The sequence below is a fragment of the Kogia breviceps genome, chromosome 1 (genome assembly GCF_026419965.1).
Source record: "Kogia breviceps isolate mKogBre1 chromosome 1, mKogBre1 haplotype 1, whole genome shotgun sequence".
Lineage (NCBI taxonomy): Eukaryota > Metazoa > Chordata > Mammalia > Artiodactyla > Physeteridae > Kogia > Kogia breviceps.
In genome coordinates, this window is record NC_081310.1 from 157,883,236 (window position 1) to 157,899,835 (window position 16,600).

General features: G+C 58.7%; 1 protein-coding gene across 2 annotated transcripts in view; it reads right to left on the reverse strand.

Annotated features, from left to right (window-relative positions):
- Positions 1–16,600, reverse strand: part of PODN (podocan) — a 43,024-nt gene that overhangs the window by 19,226 nt on the left and 7,198 nt on the right. The window contains exons 2-11 of one of the 2 annotated variants that reach the window (XM_059038070.2): positions 15,982–16,298; positions 14,486–14,579; positions 12,911–12,975; positions 11,179–11,288; positions 9,867–10,023; positions 9,447–9,562; positions 8,231–8,888; positions 4,984–5,132; positions 3,645–3,857; positions 103–1,031 (exon numbers count right to left, since the gene is read on the reverse strand). In XM_059038070.2, the coding sequence (XP_058894053.1) occupies positions 3,671–3,857; positions 4,984–5,132; positions 8,231–8,888; positions 9,447–9,562; positions 9,867–10,023; positions 11,179–11,288; positions 12,911–12,975; positions 14,486–14,579; positions 15,982–16,293 (1,848 nt within the window). In that variant the 5' untranslated portion in view covers positions 16,294–16,298 and the 3' untranslated portion in view covers positions 103–1,031; positions 3,645–3,670. Of the gene's footprint in view, positions 1–102; positions 1,032–3,644; positions 3,858–4,983; positions 5,133–8,230; positions 8,889–9,446; positions 9,563–9,866; positions 10,024–11,178; positions 11,289–12,910; positions 12,976–14,485; positions 14,580–15,981; positions 16,299–16,600 lie in introns of those variants that run through there. The other variant, XM_067007459.1, reaches the window with a different exon arrangement.

A 16,600-nucleotide genomic window follows, 5' to 3' on the forward strand; every position in this document is an offset into this window, starting at 1 on the left:
GCTGGTCCAGAAGGTGCTGAGGTGCTTGGATCCTGCCCACCCGGCCAGGCATGAGCCCAGCACCTGGCAGGAAGCACACATAGACACGGCCACAGGCTGCCAGACTGGGGTAATGCTTTTATATTAGTTTTTTTCTGTAACAAGAAAAATCTGCTTTGAAGTTTTTATCATTTTTTTTCCTTAAAAAAGAATAAAAAAACCAAAGGCACCCAGAACTCCCCTCAGGCCCAAAGAATAAAAAAGTTCTCTCATCGGTGCAGCTGGGCCCTTCACTCTTGCTGTGCCCAGCCCCATGGCCTCCGCCTAGTTCCAGCCCAAGGGCCCTAGCGGCCCCAGACCTTCCCTCTGGCCTCAGGGGGGCTGGCCCATCAAAGACGTGCCTGCAGCCGGCCAGGGCCTGGGCCCAGTGGTGGGGAGCAGGGTGGGCGGGCCAGGGCAGCAGTCCTGAAGGTTCCTGTCCCCAAATGGAGGGAAAGGAACAAAAGCCAGCTTTTGTGAATTCCAGAGGGTGCAGGCACCTGGCCGCAGAGAGGATGGAGGTAACTCTGTGTCTTCCGCAAGGGACAGACGGACGGGCAGACAGTCAGACAGCAAGCTGCTCTGGCCATTTCTGGCTGGGGCAAGAGCTCTTGGCGGCATAGGCCAAGGAGGGCTGTTTGCATGTGAGTCGTGTGTGTGTGTGTATGTACGTGTGTCCACGGGGCAGGGAACGGGCTCCCATGAGTGCCAGGGCAGGTCAGACCCTTCATCGAGTCTGCAGGACTCAGAGAGTGATGGCGGTGTTGGGTGTGGGGCGAGAGTGGGACATTTGGAGGATGATGTGCAGCTGTGTGGTATGGGTGGGTGTGGTGTCTGCATGTGTCTGGCTGCGGATGAGCTGCAGGAAGGGGTGGCTGTGGGAGACTGGGTCCAGCCTGTGTGCGGAGCGGGGGCCCGGCAGGTGCTGCTCTGGGTGTGTCTGTGAGCGAGGCAGAGTGGGGACGCACAAGACTCAGGCACGTGCTGCAGAAAGGCTCCAGCGGTCCGTCATCCTGCAGAACACGCGGGAGAGTCAGGGGAGGCCAGGGCAGACCCGCCAACCACGACCAGCCTGGGACAGGTAGATTAGAGCTGGGGGCTCTGGGAGGGTCAGGCAACTGCAGGCCTGAGGGGCAGGTGCCCCGGGGGTCCAGAGCCAGCGGGTCACCCACTAGGAGGTGCTCCTGGGGGGCCTGGTGTGGACTGGAGGGACTTCGGATCTCTCTGGCCTTTCCCAGGGCCTCTCCTAGGGTCCCGCTCAGCACACCTGACCGCAGCCAATGTCCTCTAGAGGGGGCAGATCTTCTCCACCCCAGGACCCAGGGTACCCCTCGTGAGGGCCACAGCATCCTCACTGAATGGCCAGTCACCCCAGTCGCTGACCCCTGGCTCTGCCTGAGGACAATGCGTGGAGAGAAGGGGCTCCAGCTTCATGGCCCAGGGCCCCAGGAGTCAAGTAAGATGACTCCAGAGCACTGCCTCTGGGCCTGCCCTCCACGCCTGCATAGCCAGCCCAGCACGCTGCTCTCTCTGTCATCCGCTGGACCCCTTTCCCCACCTCCCTCTGTCATCCACCCACGGTATCCTCAATCCCCCTGAGGCCTCTCTCTGAGCCAGGCCCCACTTCAATTCAGCATCCTAATAGTGGCCCAGTGGCCTCCTCCCATGGCCACACCCTGGCCCAGGACTCCCAGCTTGGCTCACTCCGATTCTCCCTCCTGACCACACGTCTTCTCCTGACTACTCGCCACCACCGTGCCCACTCTCCAACATCCCCCCCAGGAGACCAACCCCTCCTGTCTGCGCCCTCTTCCCTTCCCAGCCTGACCCCCAGCCTCTGTGAGGCAGCCATTCTCTTGACAGTACCCTCAGTTTCCTTGTTCCTTGCCCTCCTGTCCCACACACCTGGCCAAAACCCCAGCCATGGATGGATCCAACTGGTCATCGCCACCACACCCACCCCCATCCGCTGAGCACCTCCTGCTGCACAGAGAGGTGTGCATCAGGCAGGTGTGACTTCATGTCCAGCTACCAAGCCACTAATCTGTGTGTAACTGCAGCCACTCGGTCCTCCGTCCTCCTGCCACGGTGAAAGGAGCACTGACCCTCCTGCCCAAGCCAGTCCTTCCTCCTGTTTCCACAGGGATGGCTACACCCAGCTCTCTTCTCTTATATTTTTAACTCCCCCCTCCACACTGCCCCTCCCCATCACCCCTCAAGCCAGCTCTATCCCTTAAAAAAGTCATAATGTGAACAGAGCCCCGCCTGAACTTCACGCCCCCTTTCCCACCACCACCCTCTTTCATCTCTTCACAGTCAAACTTCTTAGAAGAGTCATCACTCCCTGGATCCTCTCCTTTCCAGCCGCTTTCTCCACCCTCTTTGCCCCTGAAGCCACTCCCCACAAGGTCATGGTGACCTCCTTGTGGATAAATCCAGTGAGTCCGTGGCCATGCTCGGCTCTATCAGTCTGTCAGAAGCACGGCTGATTCCCTCTACTTCCAGAGAAGCCTGTGCATGGAGGCATAATGGGCATGCACATGTATGTGTCCGTGCACGCGTGCAAACAAGGGCACTTGTGCCTGGGGAGGCATGTGCACATGTACTTGCATGCACACATGTGCGTGCAATGGTTCACCTGTCCTGCATCTGTGAATGTGCGATGGAGTACATGTGTGTCTGTGTGCACATGTGTGGTGTGTGTTTGAGTGTGTGCTTTGTGCTAAACATGTGTGTACATGCTTAGACGTGGGTGTGAGCGTGGGTACATGTGGGTCGGTGTGCTGTGTGCTCGTGCAGGTGTTTGTGTTGCATGCGTGTGTAATCACCCTCTGTGCTGTGCTGGGCTGCCTGCATTTCTCCTTTCTTGGTGCCCCGGTGCTCTGTCCCAGCTCCTTCCACCATTCCCCTCCGGCTGGCCATGCTCGCGCTCTCTCTCTCTCTCTCTCTCTCTTTCTCTCTCTCTCTCTCCCCGCCCCAGGGTGAGCTCCCCCAGCCTCCTGTGGCCTCAGTGACTGTTTCAAGGCTGACGATGCCTGGACCCCCGTCTCCAGCCCAGACCTCACTCCTGAGCCCCAGACCCACATATCCAGCCCGCCCTGGGCAGCTCCTCCAGCGCCCTCCAAACTCATCATTCCCCCCACCAAACCTGCTCCTCCTAGTACTGTCGTCCACCTGGAGTTCCAAGCTAGAACTGGCATCTTGTCTTCTCCCTCACCCCATGTCCAGCAGGACTATTTGGGCTCCTCAAGTGTGCACCCCCGGACTCTTTTCAGGCCCATCTGCTTGTCTGCATCCTCACTGCCCGCCCCCAGCATCTCTGGCTTGGATACAGCAGTAGCCTCCTCCCGGGTCTCCACGTTCATTCCCTGCTTCCACCAACCCAGCCCCTGGGAGGGTCCCATCAGGGACGCATCACCCTGCATGGAGGCCCCCCGCCTCCCACAGGTGCACTGTCATACCCGACCTCTCACTCAGGGCCTTAGCATACCAAGTGCTCTAATAGATTCGCAAAATGAATGATGAAGCAGGGGACAGAGGGTGAAGAAAGGACAGAGAGACCTAAACTGGGGTCAGGGGCAGGAAACTGGTGAAGCAGGTTAGCGCACCCCGCACAGACCACCTACCTATGTCAGATCCGGTTACCCTGTCACTACCACCTTTCCTCTTCCTCCTCGTCCTCCTTGTCCTTGTCCTCCTCCTCCTTTTCCTCTTCCAACCGGCCCCGGTCCTTGGAAATGTCACCATACTCGTGGTTGCCTTCTATGTCCAAGACCTGCAGGTGCTTCAGCCTCCGGAAGGCACTTTCCACGACAGAGCCCACGGCCAGCTTGTTAAACCTGTGCAGGCCACCCACGTGGGGTCAGCGCCGGGGCCAGACCGCGCCCCACACTGACCCAGCCCGGAAGTGGAGCGGAGGGGACGGGCCTTCCGGGAAGACGCGCGGCAAACACAAAAGGAGGCGGCTCAGGAGCACAGGCGTCACAGGGAGCTCAAGCTGTTCAATGTGGCTGCTGCTGCGGGGTAGGGGTGACCCAGTGCAGTGGAGGGAAGGCCTCCCCCATATGTGCTCTCACTATGATTTTGGGGGGGCAGACACAGACACCTCCTCTCTGCCTGCCCTTTGGCATTAACCTCTAGACCTGAGGTTCCTGTGCTGCCAGCCTGGAGGCGCCTTGGTGCCAGGTGTGGAGGGGCACACAGACAAGGCCAGGGGCCAAGCTGGGCCAGGGACACACTTAGGTTTGGGAGTGGGGAGGCTGGGCTCTGATCTCAGGCCCCCTCACCTCTCTGCACCTCAGTCTCCTGCAGGAGCCGAGAGGCACAGGTCACACTGCACCCCGACGTCACCCAGCCTGGCCTTCTGGGTCACAAAGCCCCCGGCAGTGCACATACTGCCTTACTCTGATCTGTCTCCTTCTCTCTGACTTGGGGGATGGGGATGGTGGGAAGAACCACCCTGGCTCTGCTGTATGGAAGCTTCTTGGGTAGCTGGGTCCCCTGAATCATTCTAAACCCCCAGAACCCAGCGAGGACCTGCACATCTGCTGTCCTGGATCTGAGGCCCAGGCCCAGCCTAGCCAGCTGTGGACACAGTGGTCACCTGTGCTCTCTGGGCTTCAGCCTTCCCAGCTGTAAATTGGGAAGATGCTTTCTGTGGTCCCCTCCTGCCACAGGAACATCAATAACACCCACGTGCTCTGCTTTTTAAATCTTCCAAAGCCCTTTCACAAACCTATGAACCTCACCAGACCTGGCCAGGACTGTCCTCACCCTTGAGTGCTGAGGAAACAGGGGCTCAATGGGGTTCTGTGATGTACTCAGGGTCACACAGCTGGTCAGCAGAAAAGCTAGGCTTCAAATACTGACCTCTACCTGCAAGTGGTTCCCATGTGCCCTGACTATCCTGCTGGAGCCGGGCCAGTCCCCAGAGGGGCACGTGCAGGGCCCCAGAGGACCTCCTACCTGAGAAAGATCCCTTTGAGGTTGGGTGTGGAGTCAAAGGCATTGGCGGGCACAGTACTAATCTTGTTGTTCTGCAGGTACAGGTACTCGAGCGACTCGGGGAGCCTCTCGGGGATATCCGTGAGCTGATTCCCGGCGATGTCGAGCAGCTGCAGGGGTGACCAGGGGAGCCAAAGCACTTAACAGCATGCCAAGCTCCCACCAACCCCAGAGCCAATCTAAATCTCATAACCCTGTGAGGTGGGGTCTATAATTATCCCCATTTCCAGATGGGGAAACAGAGGTTTAGAGAGGTTCAGAGATCTATCCCAGGCCATACAGCCTGTACGGGCTGGAAGCCGGTGCACCTGACTCTGAACCCTTGTTCTAATTGATGTACATCCTACTCCACTCCTTCTGCCTTCCCACGGGAATTCACGGCCAAGATGTCTAGGTGTCAAAGTCCTCCTTCCTTAACACACCTGTCACCACCATCAGACTAAAGACCCCAGAAGGGCAGGGGCTAGGGGTCCTCTGGTCTTTAAATCTCACCTCAGTGGTGTCAGATGAGGGTGGAGATGGGGCTGCTCATTCGTGGATCTCAGGGCCATGTGGACAGGGGCCAGGGGCAAGGGTTCAAAGCCCACAGTGACCCTGGCATGGCAGCCAGGCCCCAGGCTGGTCACCACAGGCCTAGAGTCCAGGAAGCAGGTGGCCAGGAAAATGGGGTAGTTTTCCCAGAGAGAAAGACGCACCTGCAGCAGGCAGGGGACCCGGACGTGCCTGGGCCCGACTCACTGCCTGCCCCTTGGGCTGTCAGCACCCTTGCCCCGACACACACCTGTGCAGCCACAGGTGGGCTTCCATCATCTCTAAGCTCCCTCCTCACCCTGATGGGCTGGGGCTCGGGGCCAGGAAACTGGGGGCCACGAATCCAGATGCAAGATTCAAGGGGAACACTTGCTTCAGTCACCTGAGGGAGCCTGCTTGTCACCTCCCCTACCCAGCAGGGCTCCCTGCTCCCCACTGGGTTCCTTCCACATGATTCCAGCACTTCCTCATTCATTCCAAACATCCTCAGTGCCTGCCCATGGGCACTGGGGGCATGGAATCCACTGAGACGCTGCCTTGAGACGCTGCCTCCGTGCTCAGGAAGCCGGGCTGGCAGGGGAGATGGACGCAACAATCTGACAATAGCAGCAGTGGAACTGGGCTGTGAAGAGGGAGCCTGGGGGAGGGGCCTGATCCAGCCTTGGGTCGAGGGAATAGATGGCAGCCAGTGCAGGTGGGGGCTCTGAAGCAACAAAAGCAGCTGCTTCAACAGTGATCCAACAGTGAGAGGAAGAATCCCCTCCAGCAGACACCCCATCCCTGACTGGACTCACCCGGGCCGGCATCTAACCTGCCCATACCAGTGGCTTCCTGGAGGAGGTGACACTTTTGCTGAGTCCTAGGTATATCATAAGCTCTAGGAGAGTAGTGACCCTGGATCTGTTTTATTTCCCTCTGGGTCCTCAGTTCTAGAGCCGTGTTTGCACGTGGTGAGGCTCGGTACAGGCTTGTGGAATGAATGAATGAGTAGGTGCCACCAGGGTGGAGAAGGTGCTTCCAGCAGAGGGGACAGTATGAGCAAAGCCCAGTGCACCTGGGAAACTGAGACGCTAGGCTGGGAGCAGGGGCAGACTAGGCCTTGAAGGCTGTGGCAAGGGTGCTGGTCTGGGTTCTAAAGGCAGCAGGGAGACACAGAAGGGTCCTGGGTGGGAGTGTAAGGTGAGCATGTTTTTTTCAAGATACCCTCTGACTGCATGTGGAATCTAGGAGTGGAGAGCTCCTAGGAAGCTGGGGTCCAGGAAAGAAATGGGGAAGGCTTGACTTGGTGGTATGAGCAGTAGGGATGGAGAGAAGTGGAGAGATGGGGAGATGTGATGGTAGAGTTGGCTGGGTTTAGTGACAATGGGCATTGGAGGGCAGACAGCATGCAAAGGGGGTGTCAGGGCAGCATCCACGTTTCCTGTGGACACCTGGGTGGATGTTGCCCCCTTCAGCAAGTTAGAAAATGCAGCAGAAGGAGCAGGTGTGGAAGAGAGGATAATGGGGTTTGGGCCCCTTAAGAATACCCAAGAGAGACCGGCACAGGCGGTTGGATCCTGGTGTCTGGCACTCGGTCGGGCTGTCTGGGTTGGGAGAGACCCCAGCTGCTCCTTCAGGGCCAGCTGCCAACCCCCAACTCCACCCTCAGGGCTCTGCCCCACCTCCCAGCCTCCCACTCTCAGGGCCTCTCCCCTGTACTCCCCTCAGACATCCCCACCCTGACAGCTCCCCACACAAGCATGTACTATGCACCTATCACAACGAGGGGCCTGGTCCAGCAGGAAACACAACAGACTAAAATGCCCGCCCCTTGTTCTAGCAGGAAGAGCAGGCAACAAACAAGCAAACAGATGATCTGTTGTTGGAAAGGATGAGGGTTATGAAGAAAAACAAAGCAGAGGAAGGTGGCAGGCGTGAAGGAAGACCTCCCAAGGAGCTGATATCTGAGCAGAGCCCTGAAGAAAAGGGAAGTGCAAGGCCTGAGGACATCTGGGAAAGAGGGGCCTGGTAAGGCAGCAGAGCCTCCCAGGTTTCTCTAAGGAAGTTCCCTTTCCGCCCCTCATTGGGTTGGCAGGTTTCACTTGTAACCAAGGAGGCTCAGTTCACATGGCCAGACAGCCCTCCTGTCTCAGACTCTGGCCACGGGAGCCACACTCACTGACCAGTCCCAGAAGCCTCAGGTACACCCCCCTAGACTCTGCAGACTGGTGAGGTCAGCACCCCTCACGGGCCTGCCGTCCTTCCCTGCCCCAAGCCCAGCCTTCTCCAGGCACATATCCTTTGCCCACAGGGGGGTGAGCTCCACTCTCCCATGCCACCTGAACTGTCCCTGCCCCCCAGTCCTACTGAACAATGCCCAGTGCCCCCCCGCACCTGCAGCCATGACCTCCCCTTATCCCCACAGGGCTCCTCAAGCTTGTCCTTGCAGGTGGTAAGCTCTGCCTAGCCATGCCCGCTGAGCTCTGCCCTGCGCTCCTGTACCGCGAGCCCACCATACCCTGGTATGGCCCAGACCCCCTACACTAAGGCCCAGCCTGCCCAGCGGGTACCTCCCTCACGGCCCAGCCCTCCTGCCCACCCCTCACCCGGGCCCAGCAGATGGGTGAGCTCAGGTCAGCCAGACCAGTAGCCCCCGCCACGGGGACGGCCCTGCCCCTGCCTCGCCCCGCCCCCTCACCTGCAGGCCAGCGAGGTCGGCCCAGGCACGGGGGGCCAGGGCCCGGCTGCGCAGCCTGTTGCCCGTGAGGTAGAGCTCCCGCAGCTGGGCCATGCCGGCCAGCGCCCCGCGCGCCAGGGCGGCCAGCTCATTGCGCTTGATCTTCAGCACGTGCACGTTGCGCGGCAGCCCGGGCGGCAGCGTGCGCAGCCGGTTGCCTGACAGGTCCAGGGAGCGCAGCAGGCGCAGCTTACGGAAGGCATCGCGGTGCACCTGCGGGCTGGTGATGCGGTTGTAGCTGAGGTTGAGCTCCTCCAGGAAGTAGGTGGTGGCAAAGTCGTCGCGGCCGATGCCGGTAATCTGGTTGTGCAGGATCATGAGGGTGCGCACGCGGCGGGGCAGGCCGCTGGGCACGCGCTCCAGCGCGTTGTTGTACAGGTGCACCGTGTGCAGCCGTTTGAGGCCCTGGAAGGCCCGCGGGTGGATGCCCTGCGCGCGCAGCTGGTTGCTGTGCAGCAGCAGGTACTCAAGGCTGCGGATGGGGGTCAGCACTTCTGCGTCCACGCTCCGGATGGTGTTCTTCTCCAGGTGCAGCAGCACCAGGCTGCGCGGCAGCCCTGCCGGGACCCGCGACAGGTTGTTGCTGGACAGATCCAGGTACTCCAGGCTGGAGAGCTTCCTGGAGGGAGGCGGGGGATCAGGCCAGTGGGCAGGAGCCCACATGGCACTTGTTTCCAACATTATTCCCAAGGGAGGTGGCGGGGGACCTGCCTCTAACTCATCCCAGCTCTGCCGCTAGCTGACTGGGGGACCTCAGTCCTCTCCGAGGCTCTCACTGGTTTGATTCAATGACATATTGGTATAGGAAGGATCTAGCACGGTTTCTAACACATAAGAGTTTATTTGAAGACTAATTGTTTAACTAACGCCTTTAGTCTTTTTAGGCTACCCGGGCCCTAAAAACTGAAAATAGATTTGCCTTCAACAAGAATGTTTGAGTTTCTATTTTGTACGAAGAAGACAGCCTCTGCAAACATTTCCTTGCCTTACTAGAATTTTGGCAGACCTTACATAACCTTATTCTTGGGGACAGAAATGTCAGTAAAGGCAAAAGTCTCAAAGTTCCTTCTCTGTGGAAACTGGCCAGGGGGAGGTGGGCAAGGGCCTGGCCATGTGAGCCCTGGGAAAGGGCTTCCTGGGTGCCAAGCTCACACTGAGGGCCCAGGTAGGGGCTCACCAGAAGGTCTCGTTGTCTAGGCCCTCATCGGTCAGGTAGTTGTTCTGCAGGTACAGCTCACGCAGGTTGCTCAGCTCACTGAAGGCCCCTGGTGGGATCTTCTCCAGCTTGTTGTTCTGAGAGGTGGGATGGTAGGGAGGGGGGCATGAGGGACGGCCAAGGGTCAAGGGCAGAGCCTCGGGATGAGGTGTGGAGAGGGGTCTGGCAGAGCCACAGGGAGGGGCCCAGGCCTAAAGTACTCCATGTGGGGCTGACAGCCAGGTGCCCGGGCTTCTGCTTGTTTCTCTGCAGCAGACGCTGTGCCCGCCGGCACACGCTCAAGGCCCCACAGCCTTACTGCTGTGCCCATGTGGGACTGGGCTCTTCCCCCGCTGTGGGTCCCTGCTCTGGCAGTGTTCCTCCCTGCCCTCTCCCTCCCACCTTGAGATGCAGCTTGTAGAGGGCAGGTGGCAGGTGCTTGGGCACGTGGCGCAGGAAGTTGCTGGACAGGATGAGGATCTCCACGTTGCTGGAGCCATTGAACATGTTGTCCGGCAGCCCAGCATCCGCCAGCTTGTTGTTGTGCAGGTACACAGACCTAGGGGATGAGGCACAGGTGCTCACCCACCCAGGCCTCCCAGCCCCGGCACCGTCTCACCTGGTGAGGCTCCAGACCTTGCTCAGTTTGGGCCCGGGGCCCAGGGCACCCTCCTCCCATCTCAAGAACCTCAGACCCCACCAAATCCATTCCCCCCTACATAGCCGAGGGGACCAAGGACCCACCCCACAAGTTAGTGGAAGAAATAGGATTTCGTGACCCCAAGTCCCTGCTCCTCCATATCCTTCAAGGTTCTCAGTTGTTCCCCTAGTGTTGCAGCCCTGGAGTCCCTGCCTGTCGGCTTTACACAGCTGGCTCTGAGTTCTATGGACTTCCTGAGAACGGTCCTATCCTTATCACCTCTTTGTCCCTAGTGCCCAGCACAGGATCCTGGCTTAGAGGAGGTGACCCCTCAGTTTATTCAGCAAATATACAATGAGTGGCTCCAGGTGACAAGACTGTTCTAGATCCTAAAGATATAGCAGATAGTTGGACAGAACCAACAAGCCCCTGCCCTCAGGGAGCCACCATACTACAAGGAGAGAAGAAAAGGAAAAAGAGAAATCCACAGGCAATACAGTTCATTCTTGCTGTGTGGCCTCTCTTGGGCCTCAAGCCTTTTCATCTGTGGGAAGGGGCCGTGCACAGCAGCTCTGGCTCCTCCAGGGAATGGAGAGAATCGAGGTGACAGATTCAGGAACAGAGTGGCACCAGAGGTTGTCAGCACCTTCCCTCCCCAACACCACCCTGCGCTGCTCACACACCTGTTCTGGGGGGGCCTCACTCCTCCCAAAGCAGCTCTCAGCGAGGGATGGCTCTGCCTGTTGAAAGATGCTCCCTTCCCCCGGGGGCCGGGGAAGGAGGGAAACACCCTCACTCGGCTCCCTGCTATTCCCCAGATATCACCTTCTGTCCTCGCCTCCTGTACTGATTCCTCCTCATCTTTTAGGGGTCAGTCTTCCAGATCCTGTGCCCCTGCAGCCCTGGGCATCTGTCACCGCAGCCCTGAGCATGGGGCATCATGCCTGCTCTGCACAGCATGCCCCTCCTCCAGGGCCTGTCTGGGCCCCTGGGCCCCACTCAGGGCTGGCAGCCTCTGCCTCAGCTCCTCCCTTTTCTCCAGCCTAAGCCCAGGGCCCCCCTCTGACCTCTGACCTCAAGTTTGGCTTCTGGCCAAAGGTGAGCCCGTAGATCTTGGTGAGATAGTTGGCAGCAAAGTCCACACTGATCAGGGCATTTGGCAGGAACCGGGGTGCCAAGGTCAGCTGGAAAGCGAAGAGTTGGGTAGAAGGACCAGTGGCAGGTCAGAGGCTGCCGCTGAGTTACACTACCTGCTGCTCATCTGAGCCCCTTCAATTCGTCTCCTCCCTGCACCTAGAGCCATCTTTCTAAAATCCCCAATAACACAAAATCAGTTCCCCATAGTCCTGAGCTTGGCACTCAAAGCTCTCCAGCCTGTCCCCTGCCCTGCCTGTTCTCCTGGTCTCTCCCCTCATTGCCCCCTGACACTGGCCCTCTGTGCAGCCACAGTGAGCACCCACACTTCCCCAGACCCGGCTCATAATGCTTCATTCATTCAATAGTAGTCCCTGAGTCTGCAATATTCCAGGCACAGTTCCAGGCACTGGATATGTCCTAGGGAACAAGATACAGAGATACCTGCTTCCACCTCCACCACCAAAGCTTACATCCTAGTAAATAGACAGGAATAAAAGCATCTGAGAGTGATCACTGCTCTGCAGGGAATTCAAACAGACTGATGACAGAGAACGACTGGTTTGGGTGCTTGGAGAACAGGTAACACTTGAGGCATGACAGCACCCTAAATGCTGTCTGCAGGGAGAGCCCTCACACAGCAGGGGCAGCGAGCAGAGGCCCTGTGTGGGGGGTCTGCCAGGCCTGGGGGTGAAGCGGAGTGTGAGGGGGCCAGTGGGGAGATAAGAGAGGCAGGCGGGCCCAGACCACACAGATCTGTGGGCCTTGGGGAGATGTGTGGGTTTCTTCCTGGGCCAAGGGTGAAGCCACAGGACGGTTTTAAGCGGGGAGGGGAGATGGAGCGGTAGAAGTGAGGCACGATTTTGTAAAGCCCCTCTGGCTGCTCTGAGGAGAAGGGGCAGCAAACGAGGAGGCAGGGGCTCCACATCTGTGTCCCGCTGCGGGATGGCGGTCCTGGGCTGGTGGGTGGGAGCAGCTGAGGGCCTGCAGTGGGACCACACGTGCATGAGCGAAGCACTCCTGGATTTGTGGCTCTGACCAGTGGTGTTGCAGGTAGTTGGAGATGCCCTTTCCAGAGGTGGGGAGACAACGGGAGGCCTGGGGTTTGGGGGCTGTGGCAGGAAGCACCAGTTCTACTTCTATTAAACATCTGGGGGAGATGCTGAGGAGGCAGGTGGACCTATGTGTCTCAAGTGGGAGTAGGGGAAAGGCTGGAGACTGCCTCTGGACATGGCCATGATGTAGATGGGTGTTACAGACCAGGGAGGAGAGACAGTCTCCTTGAGAGTTCAGAGAGTAGGGGCCAGGACAGAGCCCTGGGGCAGGCCAAATATCTTGAGGTTGAGTGCCTTTATGCCTTCACTCATGCTGTCCCTTCTACTCTGGTGCCCTCCCCCCTGAGGCCTCTGGCTGAAATCCTATTACCCTTCATGGCCCTTCAAATGCCATCTCCTCCAGGAAGCCCTCCAGTGCCCCCTCCCCATGGGGATGAGCTCTCACCCCACTATGCCAATGTAGGTCTCAGCCTCTGCCATTATCTGACCACTCTGAAGCCCTGGGTCTGGGCCATGTCTGAGCAGCAACAGGAACCCAGCAGCCAGCCCAGAAGAGGCCCTGGTGAAAGTTCCCTGAGCTTAGCCCCCGACACCCTGCCCTGCTGCAGGCCCCTCACCTTGTTATTGGCCAGGTACAGGTAATTGAGGTTGGTCAGATGCTCAAATGCCTCCTCCGGGAGCCCTTCAAAGGACAGGCATCGGTCAGAGCCCTGGATGAAGGAGACGCTACAGGGGAGCACGTGAGCACTGACCGCCCCCGCACGCACAGCACTTGCCAGGACAGGGAGTTACTCCCTGGGGCAGGTGTGGCTCTGACCCCTTCCCAGCCCCTCCCAACAGGCCTGCCCAGTCCCTTTTCCTTCCCCTGGCTCTCAGGGGCCCACGTTGAGAAGAGCAGATGGGAAGTGTCCAGTGAGAAATGACTGATCCTTCACCTACTCAGGGCAGCCTGGGTGGGAATGGGCCCCCGTAAGGTCAGGCCACAGGGCAGAGGACCTGCCAGGAAGGAGTGCTTCCCTGGAGGCAGCCCCAGAAGGGTCCTCTTCATAACCAGCCCCACAGCAGGGCAGGGCAGGGCGGTGGCCTCTGAGCTTCCACCCCACCTGGCCCTCCCCTGTTCCATCTGGCAGATGCAGTGTCAGAACTGGGCTGTCACTGGGAGCCCGGCCAGGCTGGCCCTTCTCCAGTCCTGAAGTCGGCCTCTGACACTCGGTTCTGGACTCCCAGACCCTCAGATGCTGGGACTCATCCAAGTATCTAACTAGAAGGAACAGTTACATAAACCGTGCAGTATCTCTCCACGGAATATCCTGTGTAAAATAATAGCCACGGGGAGTTTTTAGCAACATGAGATTTGCGGCTGAGCTAATTGCTAAGTGAAACAAAGTAGTTCTAATAGTTATAATATCCATACTATCAGTCCAGCTATGAATTTTAAAACACAAAGAAAAAGGACTGGACTGAATTCTGGTGATGGTCGTACAACATATAAACTTACTAAAACTCATCAAATTGTACATTTAATTCAGGTAAACCTTATGGTATGTAAATTATGCTTTTTCTTAAAATGGAAAGAAAGATACCAAAATGTCGATAGTGGGGCTTCCCTGGTGGCGCAGTGGTTGAGAATCCGCCTGCCGATGCAGGGGACACGGGTTCGTGCCCTGGTCCGGGAGGATCCCACATGCCGCGGAGCGGCTGGGCCCGTGAGCCATGGCCGCTGAGCCTGCGCGTCCGGAGCCTGTGCTCCGCAACGGGAGAGGCCACAACAGTGAGAGGCCCACGTACCACAAAAAAAAAAAAAAAAAAAAAAAAAAATGTCGATAGTGACTAAACTCCAAGTGGCAGAATTATGAGTGGGTTTTTTCTATTCCATTTTATTTTCTATATTTCCAAATTTTCTACTATAATCAGAAACTATTTTCATCATCAGAAAAATAACTTTTTAAAATTTGAGGACTCTACACTCTTTGATTCTAAAGGCCTTCTGTGAATTGAAGAGTCCCGGGTCTCAGAAACACGCAGTGGCAGCTGTTAGGCAACCACAGGGGGCCCCTGCCATGGGGCCCCAATGCCAGCCTAGCCTAGGCCTGCTCTTTCCCATATGCCAGGGTCTGCAGGGCGGGGCTCTCCCCATGGGCACCCAGTTCCCTGCCTGGGGTCCTGGTCCCCAGCTCTGGGTGATCCCTCACCTCGGGAAGTCAGGCGGTTGTTCTGGAGGTTCAGAGTCTCCAGCCGATTCAGCCGGGAGAGTTCCCTGGGGTAGATCTTCTCCAGCTGGTTGTTCTGGGGAGTAGGGGAATGGGGGAGGTGAGGAGGCAGCATGAGGGGGTGCCCAGGACTCCTGCCCCATTAGAGGCCTGCACCCACCCTCAGCCAGAGTCCCAGGAGCCAGTCCCTCTGTTGGGCGCTTGTCTTGGGATTCTGCCCCGTGGTGGACAAACCCTGGGGACTGGCTCTGAAGCAGGCCCAGATGTGGGCATTTCAGGCTCAGCGGTAACCACAACAGAGGTGTGGGTCCCCCTTCTAGGAGCGCCGTGCACACACACACGGGCATCCACAGGCAGTTCAAACTTGGGATGTGGTCTACCCTCCACACCTGCTCCCTGCATGTTCCCACTTAGTGACAGGCGTCCCAGCCCATTCTCCCCTCCCCCAAGCCCAAAACCACTTTTAGTTCCCTTTCTACACCCTGTAGACCCCACTTCCCTTGGGATGCTTTAAAACCTGGGTCAGGTACCACCTCCTCCAGAAGCCTTCCTGGGTTGGATCAGGGGGCTGGATTAGGAGCTGCCCTGGCCTCACAGCACTAGTCCTTCTATCTCTATTTGTTACCTCTACCTGTTTAGGTCTCTGCCTCCCTCACAGACTGTGAGAGCCTCAAGGGCAGAGCATATCCGAGACCTCCCTATATGCCCAACACCCCACATAGGAGCAGAAGCATACAGCAGGTACACAGGAGCTGTTTGATGAATGAAGCAACAATGAGTGCTGCCCTCAGCTCGTCCCTTTCCCTCACAGGCTACCCCGGTCTTGGGCTCCCACTACTGGCCAGCCCAGACCCCACAGGGCTACGTGACCGTGGGCCGGTCACTTTCCTTCACTGGGCCTCGTCTCCTCTGGAAATGGGTGTGACAGACCCTCCCTCTCTCTCCCCAAGGGCTGCTGGGCCGCACGAGGGTGTCATGGGCGCACCAGCGCTCCCAGAGTCCCCGTCTGGAATGCAGTGTCCCATTTCTTGAGGTTCTAAAATCTAGCCTGTGCCTCAGCTGAGGAGACCACTCTGTACCCTGAGCTCCCAGGGCGCCCCAGGGGGGTCTGCTTTGCTCTCACTTTCCTGTCTTGTAATGGAGTCTGAGGTGCCCTGACTGTCCAGGGGGTCAGCTGCCGGGCAGGTCTGTGTCTGTTCTCAGGACCTCACTCTGCTGACAGGGCCTCAGCCCAGACTCCTCCCGTGAGACAAAGCAGGTCATGAGGTCACTGTGCTCTGTGCCCGGGACGCGGGCAGTGGGGGGGGGGGGGGGGCACGCCCCGTGGTGGAGCCAGCCTCCTTGAGTCTGACCTGCCCTGCGTCTGGGGGATGGGGAGGCCCGGGAAAGAGCCGGGGCTGCGGCGCGGGTGGTTCTGGGGCGGGAGTCACCGTGTGGGGGGCGGGCCCTGCTGACCGCTGGCGCGGCGCCGGCCTCACCTGCAGGGACAGGTGGTTGGTGTGCTCAGGCAGGTCCCCCGGGAACTCGCGCAGGTCGATGCCGCCGCAGTCCACGACCCCCTCCTGGGAGCAGGCACAGTCTCTGGGGCAGTCGATGGTGGGCGGGCCGCGCCTCGGCTCCTCAGGGCTCAGGACCAGCACCGGCTCCTCCTCCACGAATTCATTCTCTTCAGGTCTCAGGCTGTGGGCTCCACTTCGGCCAAACACCGGGGCTCTCACAGCGAGCCCCGGTCCCAGCTGCAGCTGCAGCGGCAACAGCAGCAGGAGCAGCAGCGCCCTGCTCCGGGCCATGGTGCCTGCAGGAGGGGCCAAGTCAGACCACCTGGGCGCCACGGCTGACTTAACCTGTCAGGTAGAGCAGGCAGGGGACCAGGGCCCACGAAAGTCATAATGGGGCCCTCCAGGCCACAAGGCAGAGCCCACTCTGGACCCTGTCCTCAGCATGCATCTGACCTGCTGGCTGCCGCCCTCCCCTCCCACCCCACCCCCCTCAGGGCTGCCCTCTGGAGGGGTCGGGGTGAAGTGAAGTCCTGTCCTTAAGCAGGTCTGCAAAGCCTCCCACGACCCTCACCGGGCCTGGCCTCAAGGAATCGGTACC